This window comes from Sus scrofa, chromosome 8 (assembly GCF_054392235.1).
Source record: "Sus scrofa isolate SSC_HxYL_T2T_F1_AM1 chromosome 8, Sscrofa_HxYL_maternal_Yorkshire_Landrace_v2.0, whole genome shotgun sequence".
In the NCBI taxonomy this organism is placed as follows: domain Eukaryota; kingdom Metazoa; phylum Chordata; class Mammalia; order Artiodactyla; family Suidae; genus Sus; species Sus scrofa.
The window spans coordinates 109,217,237-109,232,592 of record NC_139390.1 but is presented as its reverse complement, the minus strand read 5'-3'; the positions used below and the strand labels follow the sequence as shown (position 1 = coordinate 109,232,592).

At 39.7% G+C, this 15,356-nt stretch overlaps 1 protein-coding gene across 2 annotated transcripts in view; it reads right to left on the bottom strand.

Annotated features, from left to right (window-relative positions):
- The window catches only part of QRFPR (pyroglutamylated RFamide peptide receptor), a 46,448-nt gene extending 31,404 nt beyond the window's left edge, over positions 1 to 15,044 (bottom strand). For both annotated transcript variants that reach the window (XM_013998193.3, XM_084973951.1), the window contains exon 1: positions 14,244 to 15,044. In XM_013998193.3, the coding sequence (XP_013853647.3) occupies positions 14,244 to 14,583 (340 nt within the window). In that variant the 5' untranslated portion in view covers positions 14,584 to 15,044. The remainder of the gene's footprint in view (positions 1 to 14,243) is intronic.
- Between the last annotated feature and the right edge of the window lie 312 nt (positions 15,045 to 15,356).

Genomic DNA, 15,356 nt, shown 5'->3' with positions numbered 1-15,356 from the left:
ACTTGAGAGCTCCACAGATAAATTTAACAGAAACAAATTAGTTAATTAACCTCTCTGGATTCCACACAAGCCTAGAGTATTTTGAAGTCTTCATGAATTTCCCAAAGAAGCCCAAATTATATTCTACTTCATATGCCAACCCTGCTACCCTAAGACCCTGCCCTTTTTTTCCAAGTCTGTTAAAGGAGAGGCCCTATGTGGGTCACATGACCCCACTTCTTCCCCTGTAGCCCTTTGCTGACTAGACCATATTGGGCCCAAAGTCCAAGCCAGTCAGATTCCTCCTTTTCGGACTGAGACCTAGGAAACAGAATTAGGATACAGTAGTGAGATGAAACCAGAGGATATATAGAAAAGATATGGGCAAGAATGGGGGCCACAAGAGTTATGACAAAAGAGAAAACCTAAAGACAAGCAAATATAACAGGATAAGATTAATTAATGTATGAGTTTTCCTAGCTTTTTTTCTCCTCCACCTTTCGTTCCTTAATTAAGGGAAATGTTTGCCGGTTCTTTCCCTCTAGGGGACATTTTATTAACCATATTGTGAGGAATAAGTGGGGGTAGATATCAAGATGGGATATTTGCATGAATAAGACATTTAAGGAGAGAGAGAGGAAAGGGGAGAAGGAAAGGGAGAGAAGGAAAGAGGAAGAGACAGAATAGAGAAAAAGAACAAGAATAGGGGGATTAGTGAAGAAGCAAAAAAGACAGCAAGAAAGTCCACATGATAACTGAAGCATATGTTCATAATCAAGGGAGGTTCTTTTGGGGAGTGTGGCACAAAGGAGTTGAGGGATCTAGAAGTCCTACATTACAAGAGAGGGCATGAGTCAGTGGGAGTGCTTTGTATTAATACCAGCATATCAACATTGTGTCTACAGTCCAGGGAATCCTGAAAAGGTACATGAAGCTTGCTAGGAAAGAAGAATTTTGTGGGATGTTACTAAGTGTGATAGAATAGATTTGAATGTAATGGAAGAAAGGGATTTTGAGAAACAATCTTGTGAGAAGTGTGCTGAAACTTTTTAAAATTTCTTTGAGACATATAAGTAAAAATTAAAATTTCACTTTTGTGTTAGCCACTGGATTAATTTGTCTGAATTTGACCCTGGATCTAGCCTGGGTCACCTGGAACGCTAGGATTTATTCAGGCTACCAAGTGTAAAGCAGAAGGCAGAAGATATAAGAGAGCTTAAAGACGGAATAAACCAAAAGATTAAACATTTTGGGAGTAAAAAGTGATCAGACTAAAACAGCAGGCCTTTCTGCTGCTGGAGAAAAGCAGGGTCATATTCATGGCCGAACCCTTGAGATTCATGAATTTTTCACACTGAGCTCCACGCAGCTGCTGTTTTGGGTCCCACTTCAGTTTCCATGAGACCCACCTGTCACTGTCCTTAAATTAAAACGAGAAGTCTTTTTTCTTTGTTGCTACAAAATAACCTTGCCAAAATTTGTTACTTAAATTGAATCTTTGTTCTTTGCAACCAAAAAAACAAAAACAAAAATATATACAAAAGACAAATGCAGTTTCATTCTTCTGCTCATCACAAAAATAAATTCAACTGATTCCTCAAAAGCCTCAAACACCTGTATAATGACAGATGATAATCTGAGAATGACAGATGATAATCATTAATTCACTCAAAAAATATTCGTTAAGAACCTCCTGTGTGCTATTGAGAATTTTCTGTTGCTGAGAAACAAACTAGGAGCTAGATAATCAAGAGAGATTAATTATTTGGCCTTATGGAGCTTACATTCTAGTGAAGGACACCAAACATAGATTAATAAATTGTCTTAAAAGTGATGTAAAATTTAGCTGTTATTTCCTAATCACCAAAAATCTAATTTGAATAATGTGTTGGCTGAATTTACCAGCTGTTTTAGCATCTTTCAAACACAGTGTGAAGATCTACATTTTAAATTTAATGATTTTTCTTATAACGTAAAATTTTAACAGGATCTACATCTTACCCAGAGTGTTATTTCATTAATCCTCACTTACTTTGCTTTATGAACTAGATCAGTGTTAATTTCTAAGCTTCCATCACTCTGCTCTCAAAAAAAAGTAAAACTATTCTATTAAAATACATTACCACTATTTCTTCCTCAGAGGCAATCCCTGTTTGGATTAGCTTTATATTGATATTTAGACCAGAATTTGATCCAATAAAATTTCTTCTCATAAAAATAAATCCTTCATTGTTTGTGGATATTGCAGTAAAGGAAAAATTTTAGAAAAGTCAAGCATGTTGTTTCATCTGTAGCATAGCCTGACAGTTACTTCTATACCTGAGTCGTTATGGATTCTGTGACTATATGTGCGTATTAGGGGTCCAAGCATTGGTGGACTGGTGGGCAGAGCTACTGAAAGTCAATTTGCAGGAGTCCCTTTTCATGAAGGTTTCCACAGAAAAGATCATAGCAAATTTATCATTTCAGAAATTTGTTCTTTGGGTCCCAAACCAGTATTTGAAGTCTAGGGTCAAACTGTGTAGGCAAACACTGTACACAAATGGGGCAGAAGTAGGTGATGAAGCATAATGTCTTACAGAAAGAGAAACTGTCTCTTTCCAGTGTAGCCACTGTGCTAAAACCCCAATGCTGAAGCAGATGCCTTCAAATCCTGGCACCATCAATTCCTTTTAATATGAGTTTGGGCAATTTACTTAATATGATAGATGACAGATTGATTTTTTTTAAAGCTATAGATTTCTCCTATTACTGTCTGCAATTCCATGCCCCCAGTCTTTGCAATGTGACTGTGCCACTTCTCTCATCAAGTGGAAGAATCTATATTTCCTCATTCTTTGAATGTGGGCCGGTGATGTGACTTGCTTTATCACAGAAATGACATTTGTGCAATTTCCAATCCTGGGTCTTGAGGGGTTTTGAAGCTTCTGCTCTCATTCTTTTGGAATGCGGTGCCTCCACATAAGGAACTCTGGACTATCCTGTTGAATAAGGAAACCACGTGGGACACAGATGACCTGTCCCTGCTGATGTATCTAAAACAATGAACCTTCATCAGGCCACCAGAGGGATGTAGTCTCATGAGTGACTTCAGGTGAGACAAGCAAAAAACTGCCCAGTTGAGTCAAGCCAAAGTTGCTGACGCCCTGAATCAGGAGCAAATAATATAGTGATTTCTTAATTCACCAGTTTTGAGTAATCTGTTAGGCATAATGGAGAACTGATACATCAGTATCATCCCTTTGCACCCCCACTGTCTCCTCTGGAAAATGGGGTAATGATATACCTGTCACAAAGAAAGCTCTATATTGATATTCACTTCAATAGTATTATTCCCATTTCTCTACAGATCTAAGTGCTACTCTAGCACACAGAATTGCCCATAACCTAGCAAATCTCTGCCAGCAGTATGGGAAGGTCAAAGGTCAGCACTCATGAAACTGATGTCATTGCTTCATAGTGACCATGACTCTGGTAGTCAAATTAAGGTGCCCTGATGCGCCTTTTCACACCATGTGCTGCAGCATGGGTGTCCACAAGGTAACTGTCAGCATAGATTCATAGTCAGGGAAATTCAGTTGGGGAGGGATGGGGAGAGTGGTACAAAGGAGTTGGGGAACCTTGAGGTCCCATATTACAAGAGCAAAAAATGAGTCAGTGGGATAACTTTGTACTGATCTGGTACAGCAACACTGTGCCTACAGTTGAGAGAGATACACAAGCCTTGCAAGGAATTACAAAATCTGTATCCACCACAACACATTTTTTATCACTTAATTCTCCTCTAGGAATGTATTATTGCTTTGAAATAAAAGAAATCAAGCACTCTTTTTTATTTTCTGAATACAAATGATTAGTTTTTAAATTTTTTATAGTTTGCATAGGTAAGTGAGTATTTCATGGTAATTATTCAAGATTTTAGTAACAAAAATAAGCTATCCATGGACATGATTATTTGTAGTTGTTTTGTATAAATGCATATCATATGCATTTGAGATATCACTAACATTGTACTTACAATATTTTTAAACTCTGTCTTCCTTATTGGCTATAAATCTATTCTATACACAAATATACCTAATATTTAAAAAAATGTGTCGAGGTAACTTTGCTTTATATCATTATGTGTACGACATTATATTTTGACTTTATACACTACAGCATGCTCATCACCCAAAGCTTAATTTCTACCCATCACCACACAGTGGACCCTCTTTACCCATTTCATCCTCCCCCTTTCCCTTTGGTAACCAATACTCTGTCTTCTGTATCTACGTGTTTGTTTCATTTGATATGATGTGTTCATTTAAATATAATAATTTGCAGTTGTGAATAGCAATCTGCTTTCTTTCACTGGATACCCATTAAGAGCCAGGTCCTTTACACAGGGAGTCATTCATTGTCACAGCAACCCTGTAAGGTAGGCATAGGTTTTCTCAAACTTACAGACGAGGAAACTAAAGCAAGGGGAAATTAAATACTTGTCCTGATATGAAACACTGTGTTTGCTAACTATAATATCTGCAGATATCTCAATTTCATAAGGGAAAGGTGTTTTTTTAAAATAATATTAATGCTTCTTCATACATGTATTGAAAGGGGATTTCAAATTTTATAGGTGAAAATATATAATTACTAGCTGATTCATACTGAAATCCAGTGAGTAATCATAAGAACTGGATATACATTAATATTTTTGTTAAAATACAACATGATGTAAAATTTGCATCTTTGTTGTAGTTTCTGGGGCTGCACTGACAATTGGGGGGCAGCATCATCCATTATTAACTTCTTTGGTCTGGTAATAGGGACAGATAGAATGCAAGAAAATGTAACATAAGCTGGTTAATACAAGAAACGATAAATAGCAGAACAGAATTAGAACCAAGACTGTGTGACTCTAAAGTAGATGCTCGTTTTTACCTCACCAAAGTATCTCTTCTATTTCTTCCAGAATATGAGAACGCTCTTTTTAGGAGCGTTCTATTAGTCCCTGCAATCTTTCTGGTATGAAAGGTAATGCATTTCTCAGAAACCCAGCCACAGGAAGAATAGATTTAGTTTTGCATACAGAGATAAAACCAATAAACACTAACTTGAGTACTTCAGGATCAATCATTAGAAATCCTTAGTTTTGAGACAGGAAAGGAAACAAGAAGTTCAGCTTGTGCTGAATCCTTTTCAGATACACAGACTGAGAAGAAACTGCCTGGATGAAGTTCCCAGACCCCATTCATTGGCCTTTTAATAATTCCTCACCTGAAGGAGAAGGCATTTCTCCAGCACTAGGGGAAAGCTGCTACATGGAAGTTGGTCTCTCAAGGGGCATGTAAGTGTGATGGGAGCAGGAGAGGGAGAGGCCAACAACCATCCCAGACCGGGAGAGATAAACAGAAGAGGCTATTCAAAAGTCTGGTTGAGCTTGGTCCTGAAAAACCTAGTCCAGAGCTTATGCCTGTGGGAGGACATCCAAGAAGTCAAATCCAGGGGCATATTTTGGGGAACTTACAGTTTCTATTACTTGGACTCAGTCCATTAGATATATGTAGGTGAATCTGTTAAGCATGTTTATCTGCCTTGCATGCCTTCCTTCAGGAGAACATCCTATCAAGAATCATATATTCCCAAGCAGCATGGTGGTGGCTAAAACGGCCATAACTACTCCTTTTGCAGCTGTTACACTGGCTTGTCACCATTCAAAAATTCTGTCTGTAAGGAGACAATGAACAGACACAAAGAGTGAACCAGATCAACATGGTGTAAGCTCCCTGTGTCTCCAGCCCCACAAGAAGACACCAAACCTGAAGGGCCAGGTGACCAATGGCATGGGCAGTGGGTGCTCTGAAGAGGAGGAGCACCCTACTCCCCCTTAGAGTGGGGCCAAACAATTTTACAGAAATAGGCAAAAGCCTATAGCTGGACCTTTAATGGGAATATGGTGGGAAGCCCTGTGTTACACTGAAACACAGTTTCAGTTGATGGATGGATGTCAGTCCATCAGTCTCCCATGAGACAGGGAAAGAAATTACTTCATGGGGCTACTCACCAGGTTTTCTCCCCCTCTTCCAGGAGGTTTCACCAGGCATTCTGCCAAAACTCAGGTCATATGACCTGTGTCTTTGTCTCTGTGTCCCATGTGACGACATGCAAGGTTGCCAGGTACCATGGTGGTGCTATCCTTGCGTCTCCCCATAGTGATTCTACTTGACTAAGTCATTCAAATGAGGGTGACCCTAGCCCACCATCCCCCTACTTCTCCACCGGTATGGGTATAGGACTGTTACCTGAGCAGAGGATTTCATGGCTTGGGCTATGATGATCAGTTTCATGAGTAAGAGGAGAGTGTCAAGCTGTCTTGAATTCTCCAGAGTACTTTGCAAGTAACAGGGAAGTTCACTTCACTTCATGACATAGGGAAGATTTTTTTTTTCAACTTTGGGGGGAACATTTTTATTGTGGTAAAATATATGTAACATAAAGTTTGCAAGTTAAACCATTTTAAGTATAGCATCCAGTGGCATTAAATACTTCACAAAATTGTGTAACCATCACTACTATTTCCAAAATATTTTCATCACCCCAAACAGAAACTTGTACCTATTAAGCAATAACTCCTTATATCCCTTTCCCTTCAGCCCCTAGTAATGTCTAATCTACTTTCCATCTCTATGAATCTGCCTATCCTAGATAGGTGAATATAAATGGAATCATAAAGTTCATCTTTTTGTGTCCTGCTTATTTCAATATATATATATATATATATATATATATATATATATATATATATATATATGTATATAATTGTTTATCCATTCATCTATGGATCTATGCTTGAGGTGAGGGAAGGAGATTTTAAAAGAAATGTTAAGCTTATAACTCCAAGGACCATCTTTCATATTCCTGACAAAAGACAGCCCACAAATGAAACCACAATATAAAAAGAAGTGAAGATGGGCACAGAGGGAGAATGGCAAAGCCCTGGAGCCATTGTTGGAGGGCCTAGATCCAGCTATGCCTGAAGCAAGTCCTAATCATGGAGCTTTTCAGTTCCATGAGTCAGACTATTCCTCAGTTTTCTTAAAGTTAGACCCCTTTGCTTGCAAACAGGAATCGTAATAACCTAACTACCGGTGAAAGAACATGCTGAGATCTGTTCCAGAAGAGCAAATTAAAAGAAGAATCTTTTTATTCTCCTACGTGCACAATGGAATTTTTCAAACTTTCTCTCTTAAATATTTTCCTGGCCTTATTTTAACTATACAGTGGTGTTGTCCTAAGTAAAGAGAATCTTTTATATAAATTACATGCTGTTACTGCCAAACACCACCTCCCAAGAAAATCTAGTGATTTTCTTAACCCCTGGCATCTTTTTTCTCAAAGTGTGTACATAATTGATTCTAGAAAGATTACCCAGAGGCTGGCCCCATACATTTTTTTTTTTAATTTTACCACCAAACTGATGTTGTCATTGGGCCTCCCTTTGATTTTATTTCCTTTTTTTTTATACTTTAATGAAACTATTCTTCTTTAATAGCTTTCATCATTCCTGTTAAAAGATTTTTTAAAGCCCCATAATACCATTGATTTCACATTAATTTTACCATAATTAAGTTTCCCCTGGGACTCTGAGGTTTCTAAAAATGTTACAGAAAAGGGAAAATTATTATAACAAATGCAAGTGATGTTTACTAACCACTAATCAAATAATAAAATTGACCTAAAGAAGTTCCAGTCTAATCCCTCTGCTCTGAACTGACGCAAAGAATTAGGATCTTTTCACCAAATAAAGTGTCAGAAACTTCTTTTAATAACTCATTTCACAATTTTTCAGCTCAAAATCTCTAAAAACTCACCTAAATTTGTCATGCTGTGCATGGAGAGCACTCTTTCTTTCCCTCTCTTACTCTCTCCAGTCCTTCCTATCAGTAAAATTTCTTTTTCAAATTAAATCTTATGCAAAACCCTACCAGTTAAAAAGCGAGAAGGGAGTTGTTCTGATGAACAACTTTGGAGCTTTGCCTCATCAGTCACATGTCCTCACCCACCCACACCAGCTACTATGGCTCAGGGTAAAACAGACTGAAAACCTTGTTGTGGAGGGTGCTAATACAGAATAAGAATTCTGTTCTCCAGATGAGAGAATAATTCTTCTAATCATTCTTTTTATACCTTAGATCCCCAATTTTTCATTTTTGACTTCTTTTCAAATCCGTCTTGAAAGACTCCGAAAAGGTTAAGGGCTTTGGTAAAGATGTAATTGACTGCATACAATGAAAGAATTGCCTCAGAGTTCTATGTTGGACTTCATTTTATGCAATCTACTTCTGCATTTTGCAAGCATTCTGACTCCAATTGCTATTAAAAATATCATAGCTATATTACACTGGTACATGTGACAGGCACTACGGTATTTAAGCACTTTACACACATTATCTCTTTTAACCTTCATAATAACCCAAGTCTTGGTGCTGTCAGCATTTACACTACATCGATGGTTCTCAATCTTGGTTACAAATTGTAATCTTTTCCATTAGGAAATTAAAAAAAAAATCTGATACCAGGCATCACATTCAGGCCAATTAAATCAGAATCTCTAGGGCTAGGAGCCAGGCATCATTTTCAAAACTCCTCAGGTGATTCTGAGTTTTGCCAAGATTAAGAACCAGTGCTCTAAGAGGAATTCTCATATCAGCTGATGAGAAAATTAATTTTTACATCTTATTACCCAAGCTAGTATTCGTTAAATGTATATGTGGATATGCACGTCTCCCACTGACATTGCTACTACTTAGTGTGTTTTTAGAACTCATTTTTGGGGAGAGCTTTTACTCAATTTGCCAGCCACCATTAGAAAATTCTTTTCACTGCCCACAGCAGGGCTGCAGAGAAAGCCACAGAGCTCTGTGTATACCTGGGGAGACGATGCTTTCCCCTGGCTCTGAGTATACCCACGGTAGGGTGAAAGTGGGCACCAAGACCTGCAGGCTTCTAGCAAAGCCATTACTCTACCCCTTCTCCAAACATGCCCCATCCTACCTCATTAATGCTGAGAGCCATAACGGAGGCTGGAATTAGAATTAATTTTCCACCCCTTCAGGGAGATTTTCAGAATTAATCCCCCTTTGCCTCAAATTCATATTTATCTCAGTCACTGTTTTCTTAGACTATTCCTTGCCCCTGTTCCCAATTCAAGTTCATCCTAATCTGACTCAACCTCCCCACCTGCCAACTGTTTCACTGTGCTTTTTCCACTGTGCACTCTGGAACCCTAGCATCGACAAAATCCTCTGCATTTCCCACATTTTTCTTTGAATGTTTCCTTCTCTTTCTTGCTCTAACTGAAACATGGTTATTCCACAAGGACACAGCTTTCTTAACTCCTCTTAACTCCTACAATATTGTAGTATGCAGAGAAGATACCTAGGAAATGCTGAATACAAGAATGAATATAGTGTTACTAATAAAAGTTTTGGCCCTGGGCAGAGGGACAAAATAGGGAGAGAGAATGTTGGAGGCTGATATGGTATCCATGTATAAATGCCTAGTCTTTAGATCAGGTGAGAGATTATGGTTTAAGATAAATGATAAGATGTTTATTTCAGGATTGTCAACAAAGAAATGAGAGTCGTGGCTATAGCCTCAATGCAGAAATGAATGACAAGAGAAAAGAGACTGTATATATAGGCTTCAATGGACACATACGCAAAAAATAAGGGTAAGTGAGAACTATTAAAAGGCAGAGCATGAAGAAAGAGACAGAAACATAAGGAAAACAAAGAAAGAAGGAAAAGAGAAGTTTATGGAAAACTAGAGAAGAGAGCAAAGTGTTCTGGAGAATTACTCGGAAGCAAAATCTATTACACCGAATTTAGCTGGAAAAAAATAGAACATGTTCACTCAGTGAATGTGGTGGAACATGTAGATATTGTAAAGACAAAAATAAAAGGAGGAGGAAGAAAGAGACAAAATGAAGAACAGGCTACAGATAAGGATAGATAAATTCTATGGCCCCAGGATAACAATGGCCAAGTTCACTGCCGAAGTCTGACCAAATAGATCATAGAGCAGCGCAGAGAAAGAATTTCCAAAGTCTGACTCTTAATTGCTATGGCAACATAACCCCATCCTCATATTAGTGATAAAAGTCATAAGCAAAAGCTATTTTTATTCTTGAAGGAAGGTAAGCTCCACTCATGCTAGTTCCATGTTGGAAGAAGTTCTGTGGGTTAGTGTGGGAATGAGCCAACTGGTAATTCAAAGACAGTTGACATTAGGATGGTAATATAATATGAAGGCATGATGTATATTATATATAAAGGGATTGTGCTGGGCAACGCTTAGATGCTGAGGATCGGTTGTATATCCTTCTGACTTGAGCATAATTCATGTAAATAAGTGTTCATGAATACATTTTGTCTCACCTACATCCATTTTTTTTTTTAATTTTTAAAATTTGCTTTCTGGAGCCGTACCCAAGGCATATGGCAGTTCCCAGGCTAGGGGGTGAATTGGCGCCACAGCCACAGCAAAGTCAGATCCAAGCCATGTCTGTGACTTACACCACAGTTCATGGCAGTGCCGGATCACTAACCCACTGAGCGAGGCCAGGGATCAAACCCACATCCTCACAGATACTAGTCAGATTTGTTTCTGCTGAGCCATGATAGGAACTCCCTAACCTGCATTCATGGTGCCATCACTGTACAAAAGGAAACTCAGTATCTTTGCTCAGTGATACTCTGGGTTTTTTTTTTAAAGGCCTAATTTGTACCCAATTTCCATGGTACAAATATTCCTGCCATTACTGATTTCAAGCCAGGAGCATGATGTCCGTCAACAGAAAGCTGGGTAGAGATGTACACGATGGGCTCTCTAAGTGAGCACACCTGCTCTAAAGAATCAGATGTAACTAGTCTGGACTGGGGCTGGCATAGCTCATTTTAAAAAGCTCTTCAGGAGATTCTCTCTGCATCCAGGTTTGAGAAACATTACCTAAAAGTGGTGCCTCTCAAACTTTCATGTGTATAAGAATCACTTGTGGGAGTTCCCGTCGTGGCGCAGTGGTTAACGAATCCGACTAGGAACCATGAGGTTGCGGGTTCGGTCCCTGCCCTTGCTCAGTGGGTTAACGATCGGGCATTGCCATCAGCTGTGGTGTAGGTTGCAGACGCGGCTGGGATCCAGCGTTGCTGTGGCTCTGGCGTAGGCTGGCGGCTACAGCTCCGATTCGACCCCTAGCCTGGGAACCTCCATATGCTGCGGGAGCAGCCCAAAGAAATAGCAAAAAGCCAAAAAGCCAAAAAGCCAAAAAAAAAAAAAAAAAAAAGAATCACTTGTGGATCTCATCAAAATGTAGGCTCTGACTCAGCAGGTACTGATAGATCCTAGTAAGGGAGATGAGTGGATTAAAAAAAGAAAAACAAAGTCATTCCCAGCCCAACCATGGTCAGAAACGTCTGAGTGACTTTGTAGAGAAATCACAAACTGGAGGTCCATAGTGTGTGGCCAAACCCACAGAGAGGTTTTCTTTCAGTCAAGTGCATTTGATTGTATTTTTTTCTTTTTCTGCTGCACCCTGGGCCAGGGATTGAATCCAAGCTGCAGCTGCAATTTACACGACAAACTTTGGCAACTCCAGATCCTTAACCTACTGCACCATGTGGAAACTCCAACTGCATTTTATTTTTAAAATGCGAATTAAATGCCAAAATCATAAAAACCTATATTCCAAACTTCTCTGAAATGCCTTCCCACAAAGTATTCTTGGACTACATCATTTTCTTTGTTTACTCCACACTTTGGGGTAACCCCCATTCCTAGAACACACTCCAACCTCCTTCCTCTGCTGGAAACAGTCTGAATTATCCTTCAAGACCCCTGCTTTGAGGAAGCCTTCCTGACTTTTCCATGCTCCAGGCAGAGTGAATCCTCTCCTACCAAATCCTATTTTTGTTCAATGTGGGTTATTTCCTATTCTCTGAGCCCCACAAAACCACATATGGGCTTTATTCATTTTTGTATTCCCAAGGTAGAATACTTTGTCTTTATTGGAGATTCTCAATTGCTTCATGAAATAATAAATTGTGAACTGATTTTCAATTCTTATATTACATTCTCTTGAACTCTCTTTTGCCAATTCATCAAGGGAGTTTTGCAATTACTACTCTTTCCTATAAAGTACAAGTTAATTCTCTTTGTACCACTATCTCTAGCAGCCCTGTAAGCTCTCCCATCTCCCCTCAACTTTAATTTTGGTGTTTCTTTCTCAATTTATAAGAATACTTATTCTATAAATCTGGCCTGCGATGAATGCAGGCCATCTCCAATTAAACATTCCTTAATGGAATTAATACCTTACATTTTCATGGAATGATTAATTTTTTTCAAAGCACTTTTACTAATACACTTTATCCTCACACTAATCCTGATATATATATATACATACATATAACATATCACCCTTTTTCAGCATGTAGAAGTTAACATAAAATGTCCACCATGAACTAGGAAAATAGAAAGTTCAAGAAAAACCTTTTCAGTGTTTGTGTAAGTCCTCAGGAGGGAAGGTCTACCCTAGGCATCAATCTCCAGTGATAAGGGCTAAAGATCTGCCTTATTCCACTTCCAAATTTCTAGAATCCTTAACATTTAATTGAAAAACTGAAGTCCAGACATGTTGAATTAGCCTGTATTAATGCCAAAGTAGTAATCCAGGTTTTTTGATTCCCAGTATAAGAACCCACTTTGCTTAATTATGTTCATTTTTACAAACAGCACTATAATCATCCAGCAATACAAACATGCTTCATAAATCTGTCTTCACAAACACCTAGAAATGAAAACTCCTTTGCCTTTTTTTCAAAAAAACAAGTTTATGTGGTGATCAAAAGTTTTTCCATTAATTCTGTGGATTCAGTTGCACTGGGCAACTTTTAAATGCCCAAGGGTAATGATTTCATCAGAGTGCATAAAAAAGTCAATAATCCCAAGTTATCACAGCATTCTAAATCAACTATACTTCAATAAAACTTTAAAAAATGGAAAAAAAAGGTTTATGAGCCTTAAAGTCAATAATCCATAAGTCAGTTTACAACTTTCTGCATTATGTGTCACTTCCAAGCCAATGCTATGTATACTAATATTTAGTGCATTTGGGGAAATATTTAGATGAGATGGGAATCAAAAATTTTAGCATGGTGATCTACTAACAATAAACCCAGTGTATATTAATGAAAAAAAGCAATAGCAGGCACTTAAATTGAAAATCTCACAACGATAATGGTAGAATGAGAGAAAAGTTTGCCATGAGAATAAAGGGAATTAGCCAAGGGGTGGAGACAGCAGGGCTTGAAGGCAAAATGATTCATTTCTCACATTCTCTCTATATTTCTAACCACTTTCTAAGAATTTTATGGTCACAAGAATACACCCACCCATGAAAAGGCAGGTACAACCAATGCTTCCTCCCCAAGGTACTCTATAAGCACTGGTGAGAGTAAAACCCACTACTACTTATGAATTACATATACACTCTCTAGTTATATCTCTTTGGACAGACTGGATCATTTGGGGAAATGCAGTGCACACACTGCTCCCAACCATGGCTCCTAATGTTTCTCTGCCATTTCTGCTCCCCATCTAAGAAAGGAGAAGTTGATCTCTCCTCCTTTATCAGTCAGAAGGACATGTGTTTTCTGTGTTCCTTCTCTTTGAGTGACTCTGTAAGTGCATTTTTAAAAAAGGACTCAATTTTTTTTCCTACAAATGTATTATACTTGTTTTAAAATTTTAAGTCCATATATACTTGGACTAAAAACACCTGTCTGGACGCTAACTATGGAGTGAGCTGGAGGTTGGAGGAATGACGGGTTGTTGAGGCTTTATTATTTGTAATATTTTATCTTTTATTTAGAAAAATAGGAGGAAATCCTAGTAATTATGGAACAGGATGCTGAAATAACTGGAGAGCAGTGGTGCGACTTCCCTCCCCACTGCCTTGAGCCTCTCCTAAGCGTTTCTCTAACTTGAGTCTCTAAGCGACAAGGAGAAAATCGCTGAAAAGGAATCAAAAGCAGAAAAACAAAACAAAACAAAACAAAACTTATCTCCAAGTGAGCAGTGAGCACAGGTAAGGAAGTTAAGAAAGAACACTGGATTCATTTGGTAGAGTGAAAACTATTAAGAAGGTCCGAAGAGTAGAGTGTGTGTTGAGGGAGCAGGGATAAAAGGCTGGGAATTAGGGAAGAAACAGGGCGCAAACTCACCCCCCAACCAGTTGTCTGAGATGTTCTGGAGCATAGTCACCGGGATGCAGAAGAAGGTGATGAGCAGATCGCTGACTGCCAAGGAACAGATGAAGATGTTGGTGACGGTGCGCATGGCTTTGCTGCGGATCACCACATAGACCACCAGTGCATTGCCAAAGAGTGCCAGGACAAAGATGAGCACGCCGGTGAGCACAAAGGCCAGCTTAGCGTTCCTGGGAAGCTCTGGGATGTAGACCAGCGGCCGCAGTCCATACAACGCGATGAACTGCTCCCGCGTCAGGTTGTGGTCTCGAAGCAGCTTGGAGAACTGCTCCGGGGTGATGTTGAGCGACTGCATGCCGCGCGCGCTCTGAGCGCCATCCACCGCGCGGGATGCGGACACCCGCGCCGCCCGGCGCTGGCTGCTGGAGGACCCGCCCAGGGGCTGCCTCCTCACCCTGAAGGCCAGGACAGCCTCTGCTCCGGACTTGGGCGCGCGAGAGGGCTCCCGCCAGCACCTCTGGAGGTTGAGGAGAAGGAAAGCAGTGCAGGGCTCTAACCCAAAATCAAGAGGCGGGAAGCCAAACGTGGGAGACTCGTTGACCCAAAATGTTCACGGTTCAAAATTCTTTTCCTCTGCGTTGTGGCCGTCGGGAATGCCAGAGCGACAGTCCCCGCGCCTCTAGCACCCCGCCCTCTCGCTGCCCAGCCTTCTGGCCAAGCGGTGAAGACAGCGTGCCCGCTCCAGGAGCGACAGAGGCTGGAGCAGGGCAGTGAGCCACTCACTCCTGGCTTCTGTGGCACGAACCCCGCCTCCTTAGCCTTTGGGCGAGGGAAACTCCTCCCAAGCTTTCCATTTTCTGTAGCTCAGCCCCTTTCTCGTGCCCCAACTCACGCTTCTGTGTAAAACGGAGTATTGGGGATTTCCACAGTCTCAGGATTTCTCCTCTTGGGAAGTAACGTGGGCCACAACTAGTCAGGGCAAAATGAGTTTCATTTAAAATTATTTTTCTGTATTAAAAAAAATTACAGCACACAGGAAATTATACAGATAGTACAGGGTGGTTCTGTGTTTCTCCAGCTGATTACATCTTACTTAACTATGAGACAGTGCAAAACCAGAAATTTAAT